The 19,147-nt window shown below is 22.4% G+C and overlaps 1 protein-coding gene across 1 annotated transcript in view; it reads right to left on the reverse strand.

The window, feature by feature from the left end:
- Positions 1–2,109: 2,109 nt before the first annotated feature.
- LOC117169156 (E3 ubiquitin-protein ligase RNF216-like) overlaps positions 2,110–19,147 on the reverse strand; it is a 36,403-nt gene continuing 19,365 nt past the window's right edge. The window contains exons 4-6 of the mRNA XM_033355370.1: positions 10,940–11,200; positions 4,861–5,047; positions 2,110–2,619 (exon numbers count right to left, since the gene is read on the reverse strand). Of these exons, the coding sequence (XP_033211261.1) occupies positions 2,581–2,619; positions 4,861–5,047; positions 10,940–11,200 (487 nt within the window). The 3' untranslated portion in view covers positions 2,110–2,580. The remainder of the gene's footprint in view (positions 2,620–4,860; positions 5,048–10,939; positions 11,201–19,147) is intronic.

Genomic DNA, 19,147 nt, shown 5'->3' on the forward strand with positions numbered 1-19,147 from the left:
CAAAATTCTACTTTTTGGTTTCAAATTCTACTATTTAGTTGAAGATTTAACTAATTTATTAAAAATTAAAGTCTTTTGTTAAAAAGTAATCGTGTTTGGACGAAAAATGATATTTTTTGGCAGAAAATTAATTCTTTTTATTTGAAAACTCTGTTATTGTATTTTTGTTTAATAAATAATCTCTTTTATTTAAAAACCATACTTTTTGTGAAAATTCAAACGATTTTTTTTTGAAAAAGTCATCGTTTTTGGTCGAAAATTTATACTTTTGTACAAAATTCATATTTTTTTGTTGAAAATTGATCTTTTAGTACAAAATTTTTTTTAGTTGTTGAAAATTCACCTTTTATATTTGAAAGTTACTAATTTTTATGAAGAAGTCTAAATATTATATTTTTTGTGTTTAGTTCAAAATTCAACAAATTGTTTAAAATTTTATTTAGTTTATTGAAAATTGAACTAGGTTCTTAAAAAATCAGCTTAGTTTATTTAAAATTAACCTCTTAGTTCAAAAAATTTATTTCGATTGAAAGTTAGTTCTTTTTATCAAAAAACAAACCAACAACAAAAAGTATTATATATCTTTTTCAGAATTAATCTGAATTTAATCATATTTTTTTGTCGAATATTGATACTCTTTGAAATGAAAATTCTATTTTAATTAAAAAATCATCTTTTTGGGTGGTTCAAAATTAAAAATTTAAGAAGAAATTTAAGATTTAAAATTAGGAAAGTGTAATAAAAACTGTGTTTGGTGCGCAAGTTCTAATTTTGAATAAAATTGTACTTTTTCAACTTAACAAAGGTGACAAAAGATGAGGAACCCCAAAATTGGAGAAAAAGGTGACTGGGATTCATTAACCCTTTCCGGCATACATTTTTCAGGGAAATGAGTTTTCATGAAAATTGGTACACAGGGGTTTTTAGGGTCGCTGATTACGAATCTGAACTCAGATTATGAAAATTCAAAATGGTGGGCCCAATATGGCGGCTAACATTTGGCATATTTTTTTATTTTTTCTGATAATTGGTATACGGGGGTTTTTGGGATCACTGATCACGAATCTGAACTCAGATTTAGAAAATTCAAAATGGTGGATCAAATATGGCGACTTAAATTTGGAATATTTCTTGATTTTTTTTAGAATTGGTATACAGGGGATTTTTGGAGTCGCTATTCACGAAGCCAAACTCAGATTTTTAAAATTCAAAATGGCGGATCCAATATGGCAGCAAAAATTTGGATTTTTTTTTTTTGAAAATTGGTGTACAGGGGTTTTTGGAATCTCTGATCACGAATCTGAACTTAAATTTTGAACATTCAAAACGGCAGGCCAAAATTCAAAATATTAAAAATTTTTTTTTTGAAAGTTGGCACAGGCAGGGGGTCGCTGATCTTGAATCTGTATTAAAAATGACACATATTTAGAATATTGCGGTTTGAAAAAATATAGACATTATAGACCTACTCACCTAAAACATGGATTAGTACCAATTTTCTGAATTTTCAAAATCTAAATTCAGATTCGTGATCAGTGACCCCGAAAACCTCTGTATACCAATATCAGAAAAAAATATTCCCAATTTCGGCAGCCATATTGGATCCGCCATTTTGAATTTTCAAAATCTAAGTCCAGATTCGTATTTAGCGACCCCAAAAACCCTGAAGAACCCATTTTCATAAGGATATAATTGGAAAGTTTTTTCAATAATGAATTTTTTCAACAAAAAAGGATTTTTTCATCTTTGTTTATAAGTATTAACAAATTATTTAAAAAATTTAGACCCTTCGCACAAAAATTTCAATTTTCTATCATCCTGCGAGCATGAAATTAAAAAAAAATGAAATATGAAAAAAGGTGGGAATATGGTATTCCCACCATGCCAAAAAGGGTTTAAAAAATGAATCAAAATTTTCTAAATAAACGATTTAAGATATTTTAAGGGAATTTTCAAATTTAAGTCGGATAAAAGAATATTAGAAAAAAAACGGTACGGACTCTGCCCCTTTCTCTTATTTTTAAAAACTCCTAAAAATAAAGTAATCTACAAAAAAGTAATTGAAAAAAAGAAAATAAATTAAATTCGAATAAATAAAATTGTTTTCTAGAAAAGACTTTTATTCAAACTATTCACAGCAGTAGAAAAGTAACAATATTATCAAGTTTCGAGTATCCTAAAGTCTTATAACTACCCGGAAAAGTCCCTCTTTCAACGTAAATATAATTTATCTGAATTACGGCGAATGATGCAGATTAAACATAAATGATTCGAAGGACACAAAAACGATTTAAAGTCTACTTTTACGGAACTAGGAACGAAATATAGAAAGTTTAAATTTGAACCTTCACACTACGTCTCAATCACATTGACGTAGAACAAAATAATCTTAAATCTGTCTCACAATATCTAGTTATTATAAAATTAGATATATTTTTTAAACGAAACATCATATTAGAAACTAATAATACCATTCTGTGCTTAAAATTTAAGCAAAAGTTTAATAATAAAGAAAGATTATTAATTATTAATTATATTTAATAATAATTAATCGAATATTAAAATTAATACACTGTTTATTTAGGGTGGAATGGCTTTTGCCACTCTTCTTGCGTGTTCCTGAAAGGAAGGAATTTGTTAAAAAAATTTTTTTCAAACAATTCGAATAATTAAGAGTGTCTCTACCAGACGGGCGATTTTGAATTACCGGCCATTTCCCGGTTTTTTCTCGATTTTTTTTTTTCATTTTTCCGGTCTAGTAACTATAATTTTGTTCAAAAATTCCTTTTTTCAAGTCAGAATTATTAAATGATTTATTTTTTTTTATAATTCTTTTTGATTCTAGTACAGAATAATAATTTTTTTGGAAAATTTTCTCTTTTAAGTCAGAATTGTACATTTTTTATTAGAAAATTTCTCTGTTCGAAGTAAAAAAAAAAGATTTTCCAACCAAATAGTTGAACTTTCAACTAAAAAAAAAAATAATAAATTTGCAATGAAAAATGGAGTAGTTTTATTCTTAGTTGAAAAATTAATTTTTAATAAATAGTTTTCAAGAAAATAGTTGAATCCTCAACCAAAGACAAATTCTGAACAAAAAATTGACTTTTCAACCAAAAAGGATAGCTTTTTACCAAAATTGTTTAATTTTTAACAAAGTACATTTTTTTTAAATCACACAGTGGAATTTTCAAGCAAGGTGATTAATTTTCTACTACATCACAAGAATTTTGAATAAATTAAATTAATTTTCAATGCAATAGTCAAATTATTAAACCAAAAAATATAAATTTTCAATTGGCAAAAAAATAATCTTATTTTCAACTAAAATTAAGAACCTCTTAACAGAAAAATAAATTTTTAATAAAACAGTTTAGCTTTCAACCAAACAGTTGAATTTTCAAGTAAAAAATATAAATTAAATATAATTTAATTCTCAGTTAAAACATTAATTTTCAATAATAAAAAAATCATTTTTAATGAAAAAGATGGATTTTCAAAATAAAAAAGATAAGTTTACAATCATAGATGGGATAATTTAACTAAAAAAGAGAAATTTGCAGTAAAAAATGGAATAATTTAATTCACAGTTAAAAAATTAATTTTCAATAACAAAAAAAAAACAAAATTCTGAATGGAAAAAATGAATTTTCAACTAAAAAAACGGATTTTTAACCAATCAGTTGAATCCTCAACCAAAAAGAACAATTCGGAACCAAAAATTGGACTTTTCAACCAAAAAGGATAACTTTTTACCAAAATAGTTTCATTTTTAACAAAGTAAATTAAATTGTATTCACATAGTGAAATTTTTAAGCAAGAAGATTAATTTTCTAGTCAAAATGTCGAATTTTCAACAAAAAAAAAAATAAATTTTCAACTAAGAAAAACAAACTTTCGCCAAAAATGAAATAGTTACATTTCCAATTAAAAACAGTAATTTTTTTTTAGCAAAAAACCCTAATTTTCAACTAAATATTTGTATTTTCAACTAAATTGATAAATTTTCATTTAAAAATGTAATAATTTAATTCTCAGTTAAAAAATTAATTTTCAAAAAAACAAAATACGAATTTTCAACAAAATAGTTGAATCCTCAAACAAGAAGACAAACTTTGAACAAAAAATTTCACTTTTCAATCAAAAAGGATACCTTTTCAACCAAACTGTTCAATTTTCAACAAAGTACATTCATTTTTTATCACATAGTGGAAATTTTAATAAAAAAGATTAATATTTAACTCAAAAATCCAATTTTCAACTAAGAAAGATAAACTTTCACCAACCACGAAATAAAATCAAAATTATCATTTTTTTCTAAAAATTCAATAGTCAAAACCGAAAAAATAAATGTTTTTAAAAATTCCCCGTTTCAAGTTAAAATTGTAATTATTTTGGAAAATTCACTGTTCCAGATCTAAATAATATACTTTTTTTTTCTTCAAAATTCTCTAATTCAATTTAGAAATATATGTAATTGCTTCAGAAAATTTCAGAAAATTATCAAATGAAAAAAAAAACCTTTCCCAAATGAAAATTATAAATCTTAGAAAATTCCCCGTTCCAAGTCGAAATGTTAATTTTCTTACAAAATATGATCCTCAAGTCGGAATTATAATTGTTTTGGAAAATTCCCTTGACCCAACTCAAAAAATTAATTTAAAAATCCGTTTTCAAATCAGAATTATAAATCATTTCCAAAATTTCCCGTTCACACTAAAAATTGTAATTTTTTCGGAAAATCAACTATTTCAAGTCATAATTATACTTCACTATATACATTTTTTTCCGAACTTCCGGTGAAAAAAATTCCTGGCCAGGTAGACACTCTGATTATGATTAAATTAAAAAAATACTCACCGGAATTTGATTAGAATTCGGGACTTGTTCGTGGGGTCCAGACGTCTTTGGCGGTAAAATTGGCAGCAATTGGTTAAGATCCAAATTCAGATCCGGAATTTTCTTTTCCAATTCCCGTTTTGTTATTTTCGCCACTTCTATCACTGCCTCGGCTTCCTGGCGAGCATCATCGACGTACAAGGGACACCTGGATTTTTTCAATAACAAATTCAATAAATTTTATTCTCTCATTTAATTTACGTAATTTTTAGTTTCCAGAATTTTTTTCCCTAGTTATTGCTATTTCAGATACAAATTTAAAATTTTAAAATTTATTTATTTTGAAACAAAAAACAGGGTTTCAATAAAAGCAAAAAATTCCAGGCCCGCAAACATTTTTCACGGTCAAAAGAATGAAAAAATCCGAACTTTAAAACTAAATAGTTGATCATTTGGTATCGTAAAAAATAAACTGCAAACTAAAACAATCAAAATAAAACTGCTGAATTTTTAAAAATAAAATGCAGATAAAGTGCAAAATTTAGAATTTTTTTTTACTTTTATAAATTATTTGTAATTCAATTTTAAAACTATTTTAAGCAATTTCAAGCTGGAAAAATTAAAGATTGAAAAATCAATTTTTCTAAACTGAACAGTTTTTAAATTAGGAGTTAAATTATTTTTTATCTTAAATAGTTTAAATATCCTTGAAAAGCTTTAAAATTTTATTTTAAATTCTTGAGAAACCTAGAAGTAAAAAATTTTTTTTGAAATTTAAAATTAATTTTGAAAATTTTTCCGAAATTCTAAATATCTTTTAAAATAAATCGAAGAGCCGAATTCTGGTGCATATATACAATCCATTTAAATTATTTGAAATAATGTTTAATGTTTTAAAGCAATTTTGAATCTTTTCAGAATTTCTAAATATTTCTTAAATATACTCAAATTTTTTCGACAAATAACAAGTTATTAATTGTTATTTATACATCAAAATTCAACCCTTTTACTTCAAAATATATTTTTTAAACCCAATTAAAATTGTAACATTCAGAGTTTAAGAGCTCTTAAAAATTTTAACGATTCAAAGAATTGTTTGTTAAATAATTATCCGATGTCTTAATTAAAAAACTAAATGGGTTAAAAATATAATATTTTGGCCTGAAAAAATATTTTTTATTTAATTAAAGGCTTAAATAACGAAATGAATTATTGTTCACTTTTTGCTTTTATAAAAAATATACAACTGCAAATGCTTTTACTTTTTATCAGTTTAATTCTTCAGGACTTGCATTTTAAAATTTCTTGAATTAAAAACGTGCACTTAAAAATGAAAATCTTAACCGGAAAATTTGCAAAGAAAAAGATTTTCGAGTTACATATTTTGAGCTGAATAATATTAGAATTGAAAAATATAATTAAACTACTTCATTAAAAAGAACTTTTAAAATCATATTTGGAAAAAATTTTATTCTGAAGATTTATAAAATTTCAGCGGCCATCCTTAAAAAATGACTTTTCTACTATAAAAGATGAATTTTTACCAAATTTACTTGAATTTTCAACAAATCAATTAATTTTAGAACATCGTAGTTGAATTTTTAAATAAAAAGGCTAAATTCCAAGTAAAAAAAAAGTGTTATATTTTATATTTTAATTCAAAAAAATAAAAATAAATTTAAACAAAATATAAATTTTAACCAAAGACAAATTTTCTCTACAAAACTGATGCATTTTTACAAAAAAAAAAAAGAATTAAATTTCAAAAGCAAGAAAATTATATTTTTTGTACTAAAAAAAGAGAATTTTTAACTAAAAAAAAATCAAATAAAAAATGGAAAATTTACATTCTCAGTTAAAAAATTAATTGTAAGCCAAAAAGAGACTTTTCGACTAAAGATTTAAATTTTCAATCAAAAACATAAGCCTTCAATCAAAAAAATTAATTTTTGAACAATGCAGTTAAATTTTCACCCAAGTGGTTAAATTATCAATTAAAAAATATTTATTAAGAAATGAATTTTCAAAGAGGAAATAATTTTCTAGGGAAAAATTTAAATTTTTTATCCAGGAAGACGAATTTTTGGGGAAAAAGTTGCATTTTCATAAAAAAGTTATTTTTATACTGTCAATATTCAATAAAAGCAAAGTATATTTTCAACAAAATATCATCATTTTCAACAGTATTTTAAAATTCTTTTTAAAAATCTAAGCTTAAAACAGGGTGACCGTTTTAATCAAAAAAAAAAAAAAAAAATTCCCGGCTATTTCCCGGTTTTTCCCCGGTTCACAAACATTTTCCCGGGTCAATAAAATTTTTTAATTCTAACTCTATTCTAAACATTTTTCCATTTGAAGTAATAAAAAATAAACAAATTAAAGCATTCAGAGTGAAACTCTAGAATTTTAAGCTTTTAAAATTATAAAATTATATTATTATGTTATTATTAATATAATTCATATTGATGATATAATAATATTAATCATATAATATTAATTAAATTATATTATTACGTTAATTTAGACTAGAAACATTAAAAATTTAATTTTTTTTTAGCTGAAAAGTTCTTAAATTAGAAATTAAATTATTTTTATTTTAAATAGTTTAAGCATCCTTGATAAGCTTAAAAATTTTATTTCAAGATCGTGAGAAATCTAGAAGTTATTTTAACATTTTTCAAATTTAAAATAATTTTTTTAAGTTTTTCGGAACTTCTACATAACTTTTAAAATTAATTGAATTTGTCCGACAACTTCTAGAAAATCATGCGAATTTTAAGAGATATTTAGAAGTTTGAAAAAGATGCAAAATTAATTTATAACTTGAAATTATATCAAGTAATTTAAAAGAAAAGTGTGTACCGATAAAATTCGAGTATTCGTACCGAAATTTCGATGCAAAAACAAAAATATTTTCTTAATAATTCTAGAAAAATTGAAAATGATTTTTAATTTTGAAAAATTATTTTAACAGAATATTTAAAAAGATTTTAAGAGATTTCCAGAATTATCAAAAAAAAAGCCTGATAAATTTTAAGGAATAAGAAAAGTTTTTTTTTAATTTTCAGGATGTTCTAAAAATTGTAGGATACATTATAAGCCTTTTAAAATTTGTTTAGAAATTCTGACAAAAAATTTCACACACTTTGTTTAAATTACTTGACATTACATCAAGTTGTAAATTAATTTTGAATTTTTTCAAAACTTCTAAATATTTCTTAAAATTACACAAATTTTTTCTACAAATAATAAGTGTTAAATTATTATTTCTTTGTAAAAATTACAAAAAATCCCTTACAAATTAAACATTTTTTAATAGAACAATGAAAAGGTTAATGTTTAAAGTTTAATAACTTTTCGAAATTTTAACAATTCAAAGCTTTCTATGGCAAACAATTTAGTTTCAAATTGTTTACTTTTAAATATTTGGCTTTAATTTACTCGTATGAAATTAACAGTCAAATATTTCAAAATATTAAATTTAATAATTATTAAATAATTATAATCTTATTTTAAATAATTTGAAAATCCTTAAAATGCTTCAAAATTTTACTTCAAAATTTTAAAACATTTACAAGTTGTTTGACATTTTTTCAAATATTTAATTATTTAAAATTTTTTTCAGAACTTCGAAACATCTTTTAAAATTATTCAAATTTTTCATACAAATTTGTTTAAAATCCTGCGAAATCGAAAAAATTTACTTACAATACTCCAACTTAATTTTTATTAATTTTGTAAATCTTTTTAAATACTCTCTTCAAATTAATTTTTCGAAATAAAAAATTATAAAAAAATTTTGAATAAAAGTTCAATTTTTAACCAAAAAAATTAATTTTCAATTAAAATAACAACAATAAAAACGAATTTTCTAGAAAAAAGTTGAATTTCTGTACCAAGTAGTTGAATTTTATACCAAATTTGTTAATTTTCAACAAAATAGTTTAATCCTAAACCAAAATAGATAAATCTTCAATTAAGAAGTTGCATTTTTAACTAAAAAGAGATGAAGTTTCTACCATTTTTCAACAACAAAATTTTAATTATAAATAAAAAAAAAAGATCGATTTGACCAAAAAATATATATTTAAAAGATGACTTGATTTTTTCAACAAAAATTGATTTTCTACCAAAAAAATACGAATTTTCAACAAAAAACATAATTTTTTAACCAAAAAAGTAGAATTTTAAACAAAAAATGGAGAAGATAAATTTTCAATTAAAAAAACATAACAAAAAATAATTTTCTACAAACCAGTTTCATTTTATACCAATTTGTTGAATTTTCTAGCCAAAAAGCCTAATTTTCTATAAAGCAATTAAATTTTAAAAACAATAACATGAAATAATAAAAAAGTTTATTTACAATTAATCAGTTGACTTTTTTTTAACGAAATATTTAAATTTGTAGCTAAAAAAAAAACTTTTTTACAACAAAAAGAATTTCTAATTTTATTTTTCAACCAAAAAAAAAAAAGACTTTTCAACTAAAATTATGAATCTTCAACGAAAAAAAAAGAAATTCAAAAAAATTCGTTTAACTTTCAACCAAGGAGTGGAATTTTTAATGAATCATTTTTTTGTACAAAATTCTAATTTTGGTTACAAAATCTACTATTTAGTTAAAGATTATATTACTTTGTTGAAAATTAAAGTCTTTTGTTAAAAAGTAATCGTTTTTGGTCGAAAATATATATTTTTTGGTGGAAAATTCATTTTTTGAAATTGAAAATTCATTTTTTTTTGTTGAAAATTCATCTTTTTTGGTTCAAAAATGATTCTTTTTTATTGAAAGCTAATTATTTTTATTTGAAGGAAAAAAAATTTATTTTTATTTTAGAATTAATATAAATTTAACTGTTTTCTTAAAAAGTAATATTTTTTATCAAAATTTCAACTCATTTTTGGAACACCTGTATTTTTGGATAAAAAATATTCATCTTTTAAAATTTTAAATGTAAGATTATGTTTGAAAATTGGCAAAAGGTGACAAAATTGAAAATAGGCTACAAACTTGATGACTGTTTTTTCGAAAACATTTCAAATTTTCAATTAATTTTGAATTTTTTCAAAACTTCTAAATATTTTTTTAACTTACTCCCTTTTTTCTGAGAATAATAAGTGTTCAATTCTTATTGATCAAAATTTAATAATTTAAATGACAAATTAAATTATTTTTTAGTAGAACAATTAAAATTGTAACATTTTGAATATTTAAATATTTATTTAAATATTCAATTTTTAATTACTTTAAAAATTATTATTTTAAGTGAAATCAGATATTTCTAAATATTAAGTAATTGTTCTTTTTCATCGTTCACAAATTTCAGTTTAAACGGTTTAAAAATGGAATATTTCAGACTGAAAAAATATTTTTAATTTAATAAAAGCCTTTGATTATAAATAGATTACTTTGAGGTTATTTTAAAGTTTAATTTTTAACGTTAAAATCTAGAAATTCTCAAATTTTGAACTGATTCCGAATCGTCTTTTAAAATCAATAATTATTTTCTTTTTAAATGTTAAAGTACAATTAAATTTTAAGAATCATTAATTCATATTCAATCAAATAATTTTTTTTTTAAATCAAAAATCTTCGAATTTAAACTCTTCTAAATTTTAATTCTTATTAATTGTTAAAACAGAATTTTTGAAATTTTTAAAAACTAAAATGTACGCTTGAAAATTAAAATTCTAAGATGGATAATTTTAAAAGCGAAAGATTTTAAAATTACCCTGTTACATCAGGGTGTCTAGCGTTTCTGCAAAAAGAAATTCCAGGATTTTTCTAGGTTTTCGGGGACAAAAAATTAATATTTCAATATACCTTTTTTCACAGTAAAAAGATACTTTTCCCGAAATATATTTCAACCAAAAAATATATATTTTCAAGCAGAGAGATTTCCCTAATAATGGAAAATAATAAACATTGAATAATAAATTATGATTTAATTAGAGTAAATTGGAAACCAACTTGTAAATAATGAAAACTTTAATTTTTCTGCAGTCAGAAATAAATTCCCGGGTTTTTAATTAAATCCCCGGTTTCCCGGCCAAGTCGACACCCTCTAAATTTGAAAAAATAAAGTTTATAACTTACAGATCGAAGCGGCTTGAACCTTGTCCATTAAAATGCGTGTAATCGTTTGCTGGCACTGCTTTATCACAAAGATAACACATGACTGCTCCGCAAAAACAGCTCATACGATTGCACCCTGTTTCTTTGACAAACTCTTTCTTGCAACTGTAGCAAGTTCTCACAAGTGCTTTTGTCATTTTTTCTTCGAGATATAATCTCGCATTTTTTGCTTCGAAAACATCCGCACATTCGTAGGGAAGATGATTTGCTTTTTTGCATCGTCTAAAACAATAATTTATGCCTTTTTAACCCTTTGAGACGCGATTTTTTTTCATTCATTATATTGTTATTTTTAGCTTTATATAGGCTTTCGGGGTCGCTGATCCAATTCTGACGTGAGAATTGTAAAATTCAAAATGGCAGCTCCAATATAGCGACTGTATTGAGCTAAATTTCATTTTTTAATACTGTTCTTAAACGTATTCAGGGGGGGGGGGGGTCGCTGATTCTGATTCTGACATTAGAATTGTGACATTTAAAATGGCGAATGTATTTGGCTAAATTTCATGTTTTTTTATATTGGCCTAAAACCTCTTCTGGGGAGATTTGGGGTCGCTGATTCCGATTCTGACGTCAGAATGGTGAAATTCACAATGACCGATAAAATATAGCGACTTTATTGGCCCAAAACCTCTTTTCGGGGTCGCTGATTCTGATATCATAATTGTGACATTCAAAATGGCAGCTCCAATATAGCGATTGTATTGAGCTAAATTTCATTTTTTTATACTGTTCTTAAACGTATTCTAAGAGGGGAGGGGTCGCTGATTCCAATTCTGACATTAGAATTGTGAAATTCAAAATGGCGAATGTATTTGAATGAATTTCATGTTTCTTTTATATTGGCCTAAAACCTCCTATTGGGGGGTTTTTGGGGTTGCTGATTCTGACGTCAGAATGGTAAAATTCAAAGTGGAGGATACAATATGGCGACTGTATTTAGCTAAATGAAATTTTTTATACGGTTCTTAAACGTCTTCTGGGGGGGGGGGCACTGATTCCGATTCTGACCTTAAAATTGTGAAATTCAAAATAGCAGATCCAATATGGCGAATGTATTTGGCTAAATTTCATGTTTTTTTTATATTGGCCTAAAATGTTTCTAGGGGGGTTTTTAGGGTTCCTGATTTCGATTCTGACGTCAGAATGGTAAAATTCAAAAAGTCGGAAACAATATAACGACTGTATTAGGCTAAATTTCATGTTTTTTTTTAAATTGGCATAAAATGTCTTCTAAGGGGGTTTTTGGGGTCGCCATTTTTAATTTTTTAATTTTGACATCAGAATCGTAATCAGCGACCCCAAAAATCACATAATCACATTATGCTCATTGAAAAGTTGTAGTTTAGACACAGCCGGATTTAGTGTTAAAAAAACGAGATTTTCGAGTTTTATTTGTTTATAACTAATGAGTAATTAACAAATTCACATACTTTTTTGTGCTAGTTGTACTCCTTACATCCCCAAGAGTTTATTTCAGCGAAAGATTAATTTTCGTTGGAAAATTCATCATTTTTATTTTTAAATTCAACCATTTGAGTTTAAGTTTTTTGTCAAAAATATTAAAATTAAAAACAAAAATTAATTTTAACCATGTTTTTTTTTGCAATTGTTTTTCTGGCCGTCGGTTTTTACCAATTTTTCCAAAATGATTGCATTTTAATGAATGATGGCTTATTCTTTTCCGGGAAAACATTATCTGCAACTCTGCTGTTTACAATCATATATTTTCAAGTAAAAAATAAGAATTTTCAAGAGAAAAAAAAGCAACTAATTTTCACGAAGAAATAGTTACATTTTCAAAGTAAGCGGTGAATCTTCAACTAATCTAATGAATTTTTATCTCGAATAGTTAAATTTTAAACAAAGAGGATGAACTATTTGAATCTTTAATTAGAAACAATAAGTTTTCAACCAACAAATTAATTTTCAGTTGAAATAATTAATGTTCCACAAAAGAGCTGAATTTTCAACTATATATTGTAAGTTAAAAAAAACTAATTTAAAAAATGTTTCCTTTTTAAAACAACGTTAAGAATCTTGGAACTAAAATGATAAATCTTCAACTGGAATAGTTTAATTTTTAACAAAAAATGATGAATTTTTGGTTTAAAAAATTAATGCTTAACCGAAGAGATGATTTTTCAACTATATATTTTCAGTAAAAAAAAAACATTTTCAGAAAAAACTAATTCAGAAAAATTTATTTTCTTTTTCAATTCACTTAATAAACTTTTAAATAAAGTGTATAATCTGTACCTGGAATAGTTTAATTTTCAACCAAAAAGGATGAATTTTCAGTTAAAAAATAACGATTTTCAACACACGAAAAAAGTTGCATTTTTAAACACCTTGATGAATCTTCATCTGGAATAGTTTAATTTTAAACAAAAAAGATGATTCTTTAACTTGAATAGTTAAATTTTCAACTCGGAGGTTGAATTTCATCTAAATATTGACAGTTAAAAAAATATAAATTTTCAACAACAGCAACAAACTAATTTAAGGTAGTTGTGCCAAAGTCAGATAACTGAAAAAAATAATGTTTCTACGATTTTAAGAATAAAAATATTGCAACTGATGTCATTCCAAATAAAAAACATTTTTTTATCAAAAATATTAAAATTCACAAAAAAAAACCATTAATATCAACAAATTTGTTTTACAATTTTGAAAGTAAATTTTTCGTTGACTTCTTCTATGGCTCTAAATCGTTAGAACAATTTTTTGTTGAGAACATTGATTTTAAAAACAAATAATTATATTTTAAGATTATTTAGTTATTTAAAATAATGGCAAATGTAGGGTTATCGAGAATGTTTTCCCGGTAAAAATAAACCGTCATTTATTAAAATGCAATTATTTTCCAAAAATTGATAAAAAGCGACAGTTAAAAAAACTTCAATTGCAACAAAAAAAGTGATTAAAATTAATGTTTTTTTTTCTTTTTTGTTGTGAATTTGATTATTTTTTAAAACAAATAATGTTTTTTATTTTTAAAAACATTAGTTATAATATTTTGAATCTTAAAATCATAGAAAAACCTTTTTTTCCAGATATCTGAATTTTAACACTAAAACTAACTTAAAAAAAATAGTTACATTTTCAAAAAACGTGAAGAATCTACAAATAAATTGATTTAAAAAAAATGAATTTTCAGAATAAAAAATTAATGTTTAACCAAAGAGATGAATTTTAAACTATATATTTCTAGTTAAAAAATAAAAGATTAAGAAAAAACTAATAAATATTTATTTTAAGGTATTTTTAGTGCCAAAAGTCAGATATCTGAAAAAAATAGTTTTTCTATGATTTTAAGAATGAAAACATTATAACTGATGTTTTTAAAAATAAAAAACATTAGTTTTTATAAAAAATATTAAAATTCACAAAAAAACAACATTAATTTTAACCATGTTTTTTTTAAATTGAAGTTTTTCTAACCGTCGCTTTTTACTAATTTTTGGAAAATTATTGCATTTTAATCAATGGCGGCTTATTCAGGGTAACCGTTTTAATCGAAAAAAAATTCCCGGTCATTTCAAGGTGTTTTCTCGGTTCGCAAACATTTTTTACGGCCAATGAAATTTAAAAAATCGAAATAATATTTTATAGAGTTCAAAGATTCAGATTAAATTCCAAAAATATAAAGCCACGTTAACATTTTCAATACTCTAAATTAGAGAATCAAGCAATGAACTTCAAAAATTTTCAAAATTATATTTTCAAGTAATTTTAAGCTAAAGTAAGAAATTAAACAATTTTTTAAATTAGAAGTTAAATTATTTTAATTTTAAATAGTCTAAGGATCCTTCAAAAACTTCAAAAATTTATTTCATAATATTGAGAAATCTAGAAGTGGTTTTAATTTTTCCAAATTCAAAATCATTTTTGAATTTTTTGTCAGAACTTTTAAATATACTTCAAAAATTAATTGAATTTATTCTATAACTTTTAGAAAATCCTGCAAATTAAAAAAAATTTAAATTTATATGTAACAATAGAAAACTTATTATTTGTAAAAATATTAGAGTAATATTGAGAGATATTTAGAAGTTTTAAAAAATTCGAATTAAATTTAGAACTTGAAATAATTTGAATTACTTACAGCCGAATTTAAAATAAAATTTAGATTTTTTCAGATTTCAAACAAAGAATTTAGAACTTTTTTAAGAATTGTGAAAGACTCGAAAGGAATAAAAATTTTCTTATTTTTTTCAAGTTTTTAATTAATTTTGAATCTTTTCAAAACTTTTACATATCTCTTAAAATTATTCAAATTTTTTCTACAAATAATAAGTGTTCAATTGTTATTTATGCGTCGAAATTTAACAATTTCACTTATAAATTAAACACTTTTTAAATAGAAGAATTAAAATTGTAAAGCTAAAAGATTCAAAGTTCTTCGAAAATATTGTGAAATATTGTTAAATATTAAATACTCATTCTTTTTCTACAGTAAGAAATCTCAAATTAAATGGGATAAAAATTAAATAATTTAGACTCATAATATTTTACATTTAATAAAAAACCTTTAATTATGACTATATTATTATGGATTTATTTTTAAGTTAAAAATAGTAAAACGCACGTTTACATTTTTTAATAGCTAAAAAAATTAATAGAAATAATATATTAATACATTTATTTATCAAATTTAACATAAAAAATAATATAAAGGAATATCTGAAACTCTGAATTAAAAATATACTATTGATAATACATGAAAATTGTTATTTAAAAATAAAATTATCGGAATAAATGATATATTAATTTTAATTCTTATCAAGACTTTCAGATTAAAAAAGTTACAATCTGGAAATTCTCAAATTTTGAACGGATCTCGAATTATTTGGTCATATCAAATATTGTTCAGTTTTTTAATACTTTAATTATTTACAAAACTGTTGAAATTAAACTTGAGCGAATTTTTCTTCTGAAAATTATTTGTTTAAGAAAATTTTTTCTCATAAAAGAAATTTTTCCCAGAAAAATAAGCTGTCATTTATTAAAATGCAATATTTTTTTAAAAATTGGTAATAAGCGATGGTCAGAAAAACTTCAATTGCAAAAAAACATAGTTAAAATTAATGTTTTTTTATTTTTTGTTGTGAATTTTAATATATTTTTACAAAACAAATGTTTTTTATTTTTAAAAACATTAGATATAATATTTTAATTCTTTAAATGTTTTCCTGAAAAATAAGCCATCATTTATTAAAAAGTCAATCTTTTTTCAAAAATTGGTAAGAAGCGAAGGTCGAAAAAATTAAGTAAAAAAAATAAAATTGTTAAAATTAGTGTTTTTTTTTTGTGAATTTTAATATTTTTCAAAAAAAAATGTTTTTTGTTGTTAAAAATTAAACTTTTCCAGTTTGAAAGGTATCATTTTAGTTGAAGATTTTTCACGTTGTTTGAAAATGTAACTATTTTTTAAGGTATTTTTAGTGCCAAAAGTAAAATATCTGGAAAAAAAATTTTATGATTTTAAGAATGAAAATATTATAACTGATTTTTTTTTTTTAATAACCAAATCATTTTAAAATATAATTATTTGTTTTAAAAAATTGTTCTAACGATTCTACTTGAAGATTCATCACATTGTTTGAAAATGTACTTTTTTGGAAAATTAGTTTTTTTTTAAATATTTTTTTAACTGATAATATATAGTTGAAAATTGATTTTTTTTTAAACTTCAATTATTCCAGTTAAAAAATCATCAGTTGTTTTTTTCTCTTGACAATTTTTTTTTTTAACTGAAATTATATTATTGAAAAATCATCTCGTTGGTTGAACATTAAGTTTTTTAATTCAAAATTAATTAATTCAAAATTCTTGGGAATTTATATTTTTTAAAGAGATAATGTATAGTTGAAAATCTAAATTAAAAAATCAATTAATGAACTTTAAAATTTTCAAAATTACATAATTTTAAGGAATTTTAAGCTAGAAACATCAAATATTAAAAAATTGAAAAAATTTTAATTGAACACTTCTTAAATTAGAAATTTAATTATTTTATTTTTAAATAGTTTAGAAGTTGTTATAAATTTAAAATTATTTTCGAAATTTTTTCAGAACTTCTAAATATCTGTCAAAATGAAATGAATTTTTTCTACAATTTTCAGAAAATCCTGCAAATTTTAGACAATTTCTTTACAATTTGGATGTATAAATAACAATTGGACATTTATTATTTGTAGGCGAAATTTGAGTAATTTTAAGTTCAAATTGAAAATTAAAAACAATTTTTCATTTTTTAAATTATTTTAAGGGAATATTTAAAAGTGTTTAAAGGATCTTAACAAAATTTTCAAAAAAGATTCTAGAAGATTTTAAGAAAACTTTCTAAAATTTGCATATTTTTTTTATCTTTTTAAAACTCTTAAATATCTTTTAAAATTACTCAATTTTTTTTTACAAATATTCGTTTGTAAACTATGTATGAAAATTAAAAAATTTCACTTACAAATTAAGCATTTTTCAAATACTATGTCAAACAATTCTGTTAAAGATTCTTTACTTTTAAATATTTGGTTTCAATTTACTTGTCTTAAATAAAAATTCAAATAATGCTGAATATTCAATAATTAATCTTTTTTTTAATAAAAAATTTCAAATTGTATGGGTTAAAATGGAATATTTTAGACTGAAACATTTTAAATTTGAAAAAATCCTTTAATTACGAATATATTATTATAAAGTTATTTTTAAGTTAAAAATAGTTTATACACTTTCAGTCACACCTTCATATTTGATTTTTATTTGTTCAAGTCTTTAAGAAAGCATTTAAAAATTATTTAAATTAAAAATGTAAGCTTAGAAATAAAAATTTTAAATGGAATTTTTTTTAAGTAAATAATTTTGAATTTTGCTTAAAAAAGTAAATATTTTTTAAGAATAAGTTCTTTGATGAAAATTTTATTTCTTGTAACTGACAGTATATAGTTAAAAATTCATTATTTTTGTTAAAAATGTCACCATTATAATTGAAGATTCATCACGTTGTTTGAAAATGTACATTTTGTTTGTTGAAAATTATAATTTTTTTGTTGAAAATTGTTATTTTTTTAAACTGACAATATAATAATTATATATATGTTTTTTGTTTCAAATTCAACTATTCTAGTTTTTTAAAATTTCGAAGATTTTTCACGTCTTTTGAAAATGTAAAGATTTTTTTTTTAATTAGTTGTTTTTGTTGTTATTGATTTATATATTTCTAACTAATTATTCCATTTTGGATTAAAATTAAACTATTCCAGTTGAAGATTAATAATTTTAGTTGCAGATTTTTAATTTTATTTTAAATTACATAGTTTTTTGTTGAAAATTCATTTATTATAGTTGAAGATTCATAATTTTAGTAAATAATTCAACTTTCTTGTGTAAAATGTAAGTTTTCCAATATTGCTATTTTTTTTTAAACTATTCTTTTTTCTTGAAAATTCTTATTTTTTTAATTGAAAATATATGGTTGAAAATCAATTGCTTTTGTTGATTCTTCACCTCGTTTGAAAATGTAACTATTTTTTTTAAATAAGATTTTTCTTTGTTGCAAATTGCTATTTTTAAACTGAAAATTATCTTTTTGGTTGAAAATTTACCTATTCCAGCTAAAGATTCATCACGTTGCTTGAAAAAGGAAAAATTTTGTTTACATTCGTTTTTTTTTAAACTTATTTTTTCAACTGATTGAAAATTCATCATTTTTGTTTAAAATTAAACTATTCCAGTTCTACAAAAGAGTTCAATTTTCAACAAAAAAGTATATTTTAAACCATATATTTAATTTAAAAAAACAGCGAATTTTTAAACAAAAAGTTAATTTTTCAACCTATGAAGAAGTTTTACCGAAATGGTCGAATTTTCGAAAAAAAATTAATTTCAAACATAAATTCTACAAACAAAACCCGAATTTTCAATCGAAAAAACGTAAATTTTTGCAAAAAATATTAAATTTTTGGATTTTCTAACTAAAAACTATCAATTTTCAATAAAAAATGGAATTGTTTAATCATCAACTAACGAGATGAATAATATAATAATTTATAATAATAATTTTTGGTTGAGAATTCAACAATTGAACTATTTCTGTAAAAATTAAAATTATTTGACAAAATTAACTGGTAGAAAATGAATTTTTCGTTGAAAATTCGTTTTTTTTTT

This window comes from Belonocnema kinseyi, chromosome 3 (genome assembly GCF_010883055.1).
Source record: "Belonocnema kinseyi isolate 2016_QV_RU_SX_M_011 chromosome 3, B_treatae_v1, whole genome shotgun sequence".
Classification (NCBI taxonomy): domain Eukaryota; kingdom Metazoa; phylum Arthropoda; class Insecta; order Hymenoptera; family Cynipidae; genus Belonocnema; species Belonocnema kinseyi.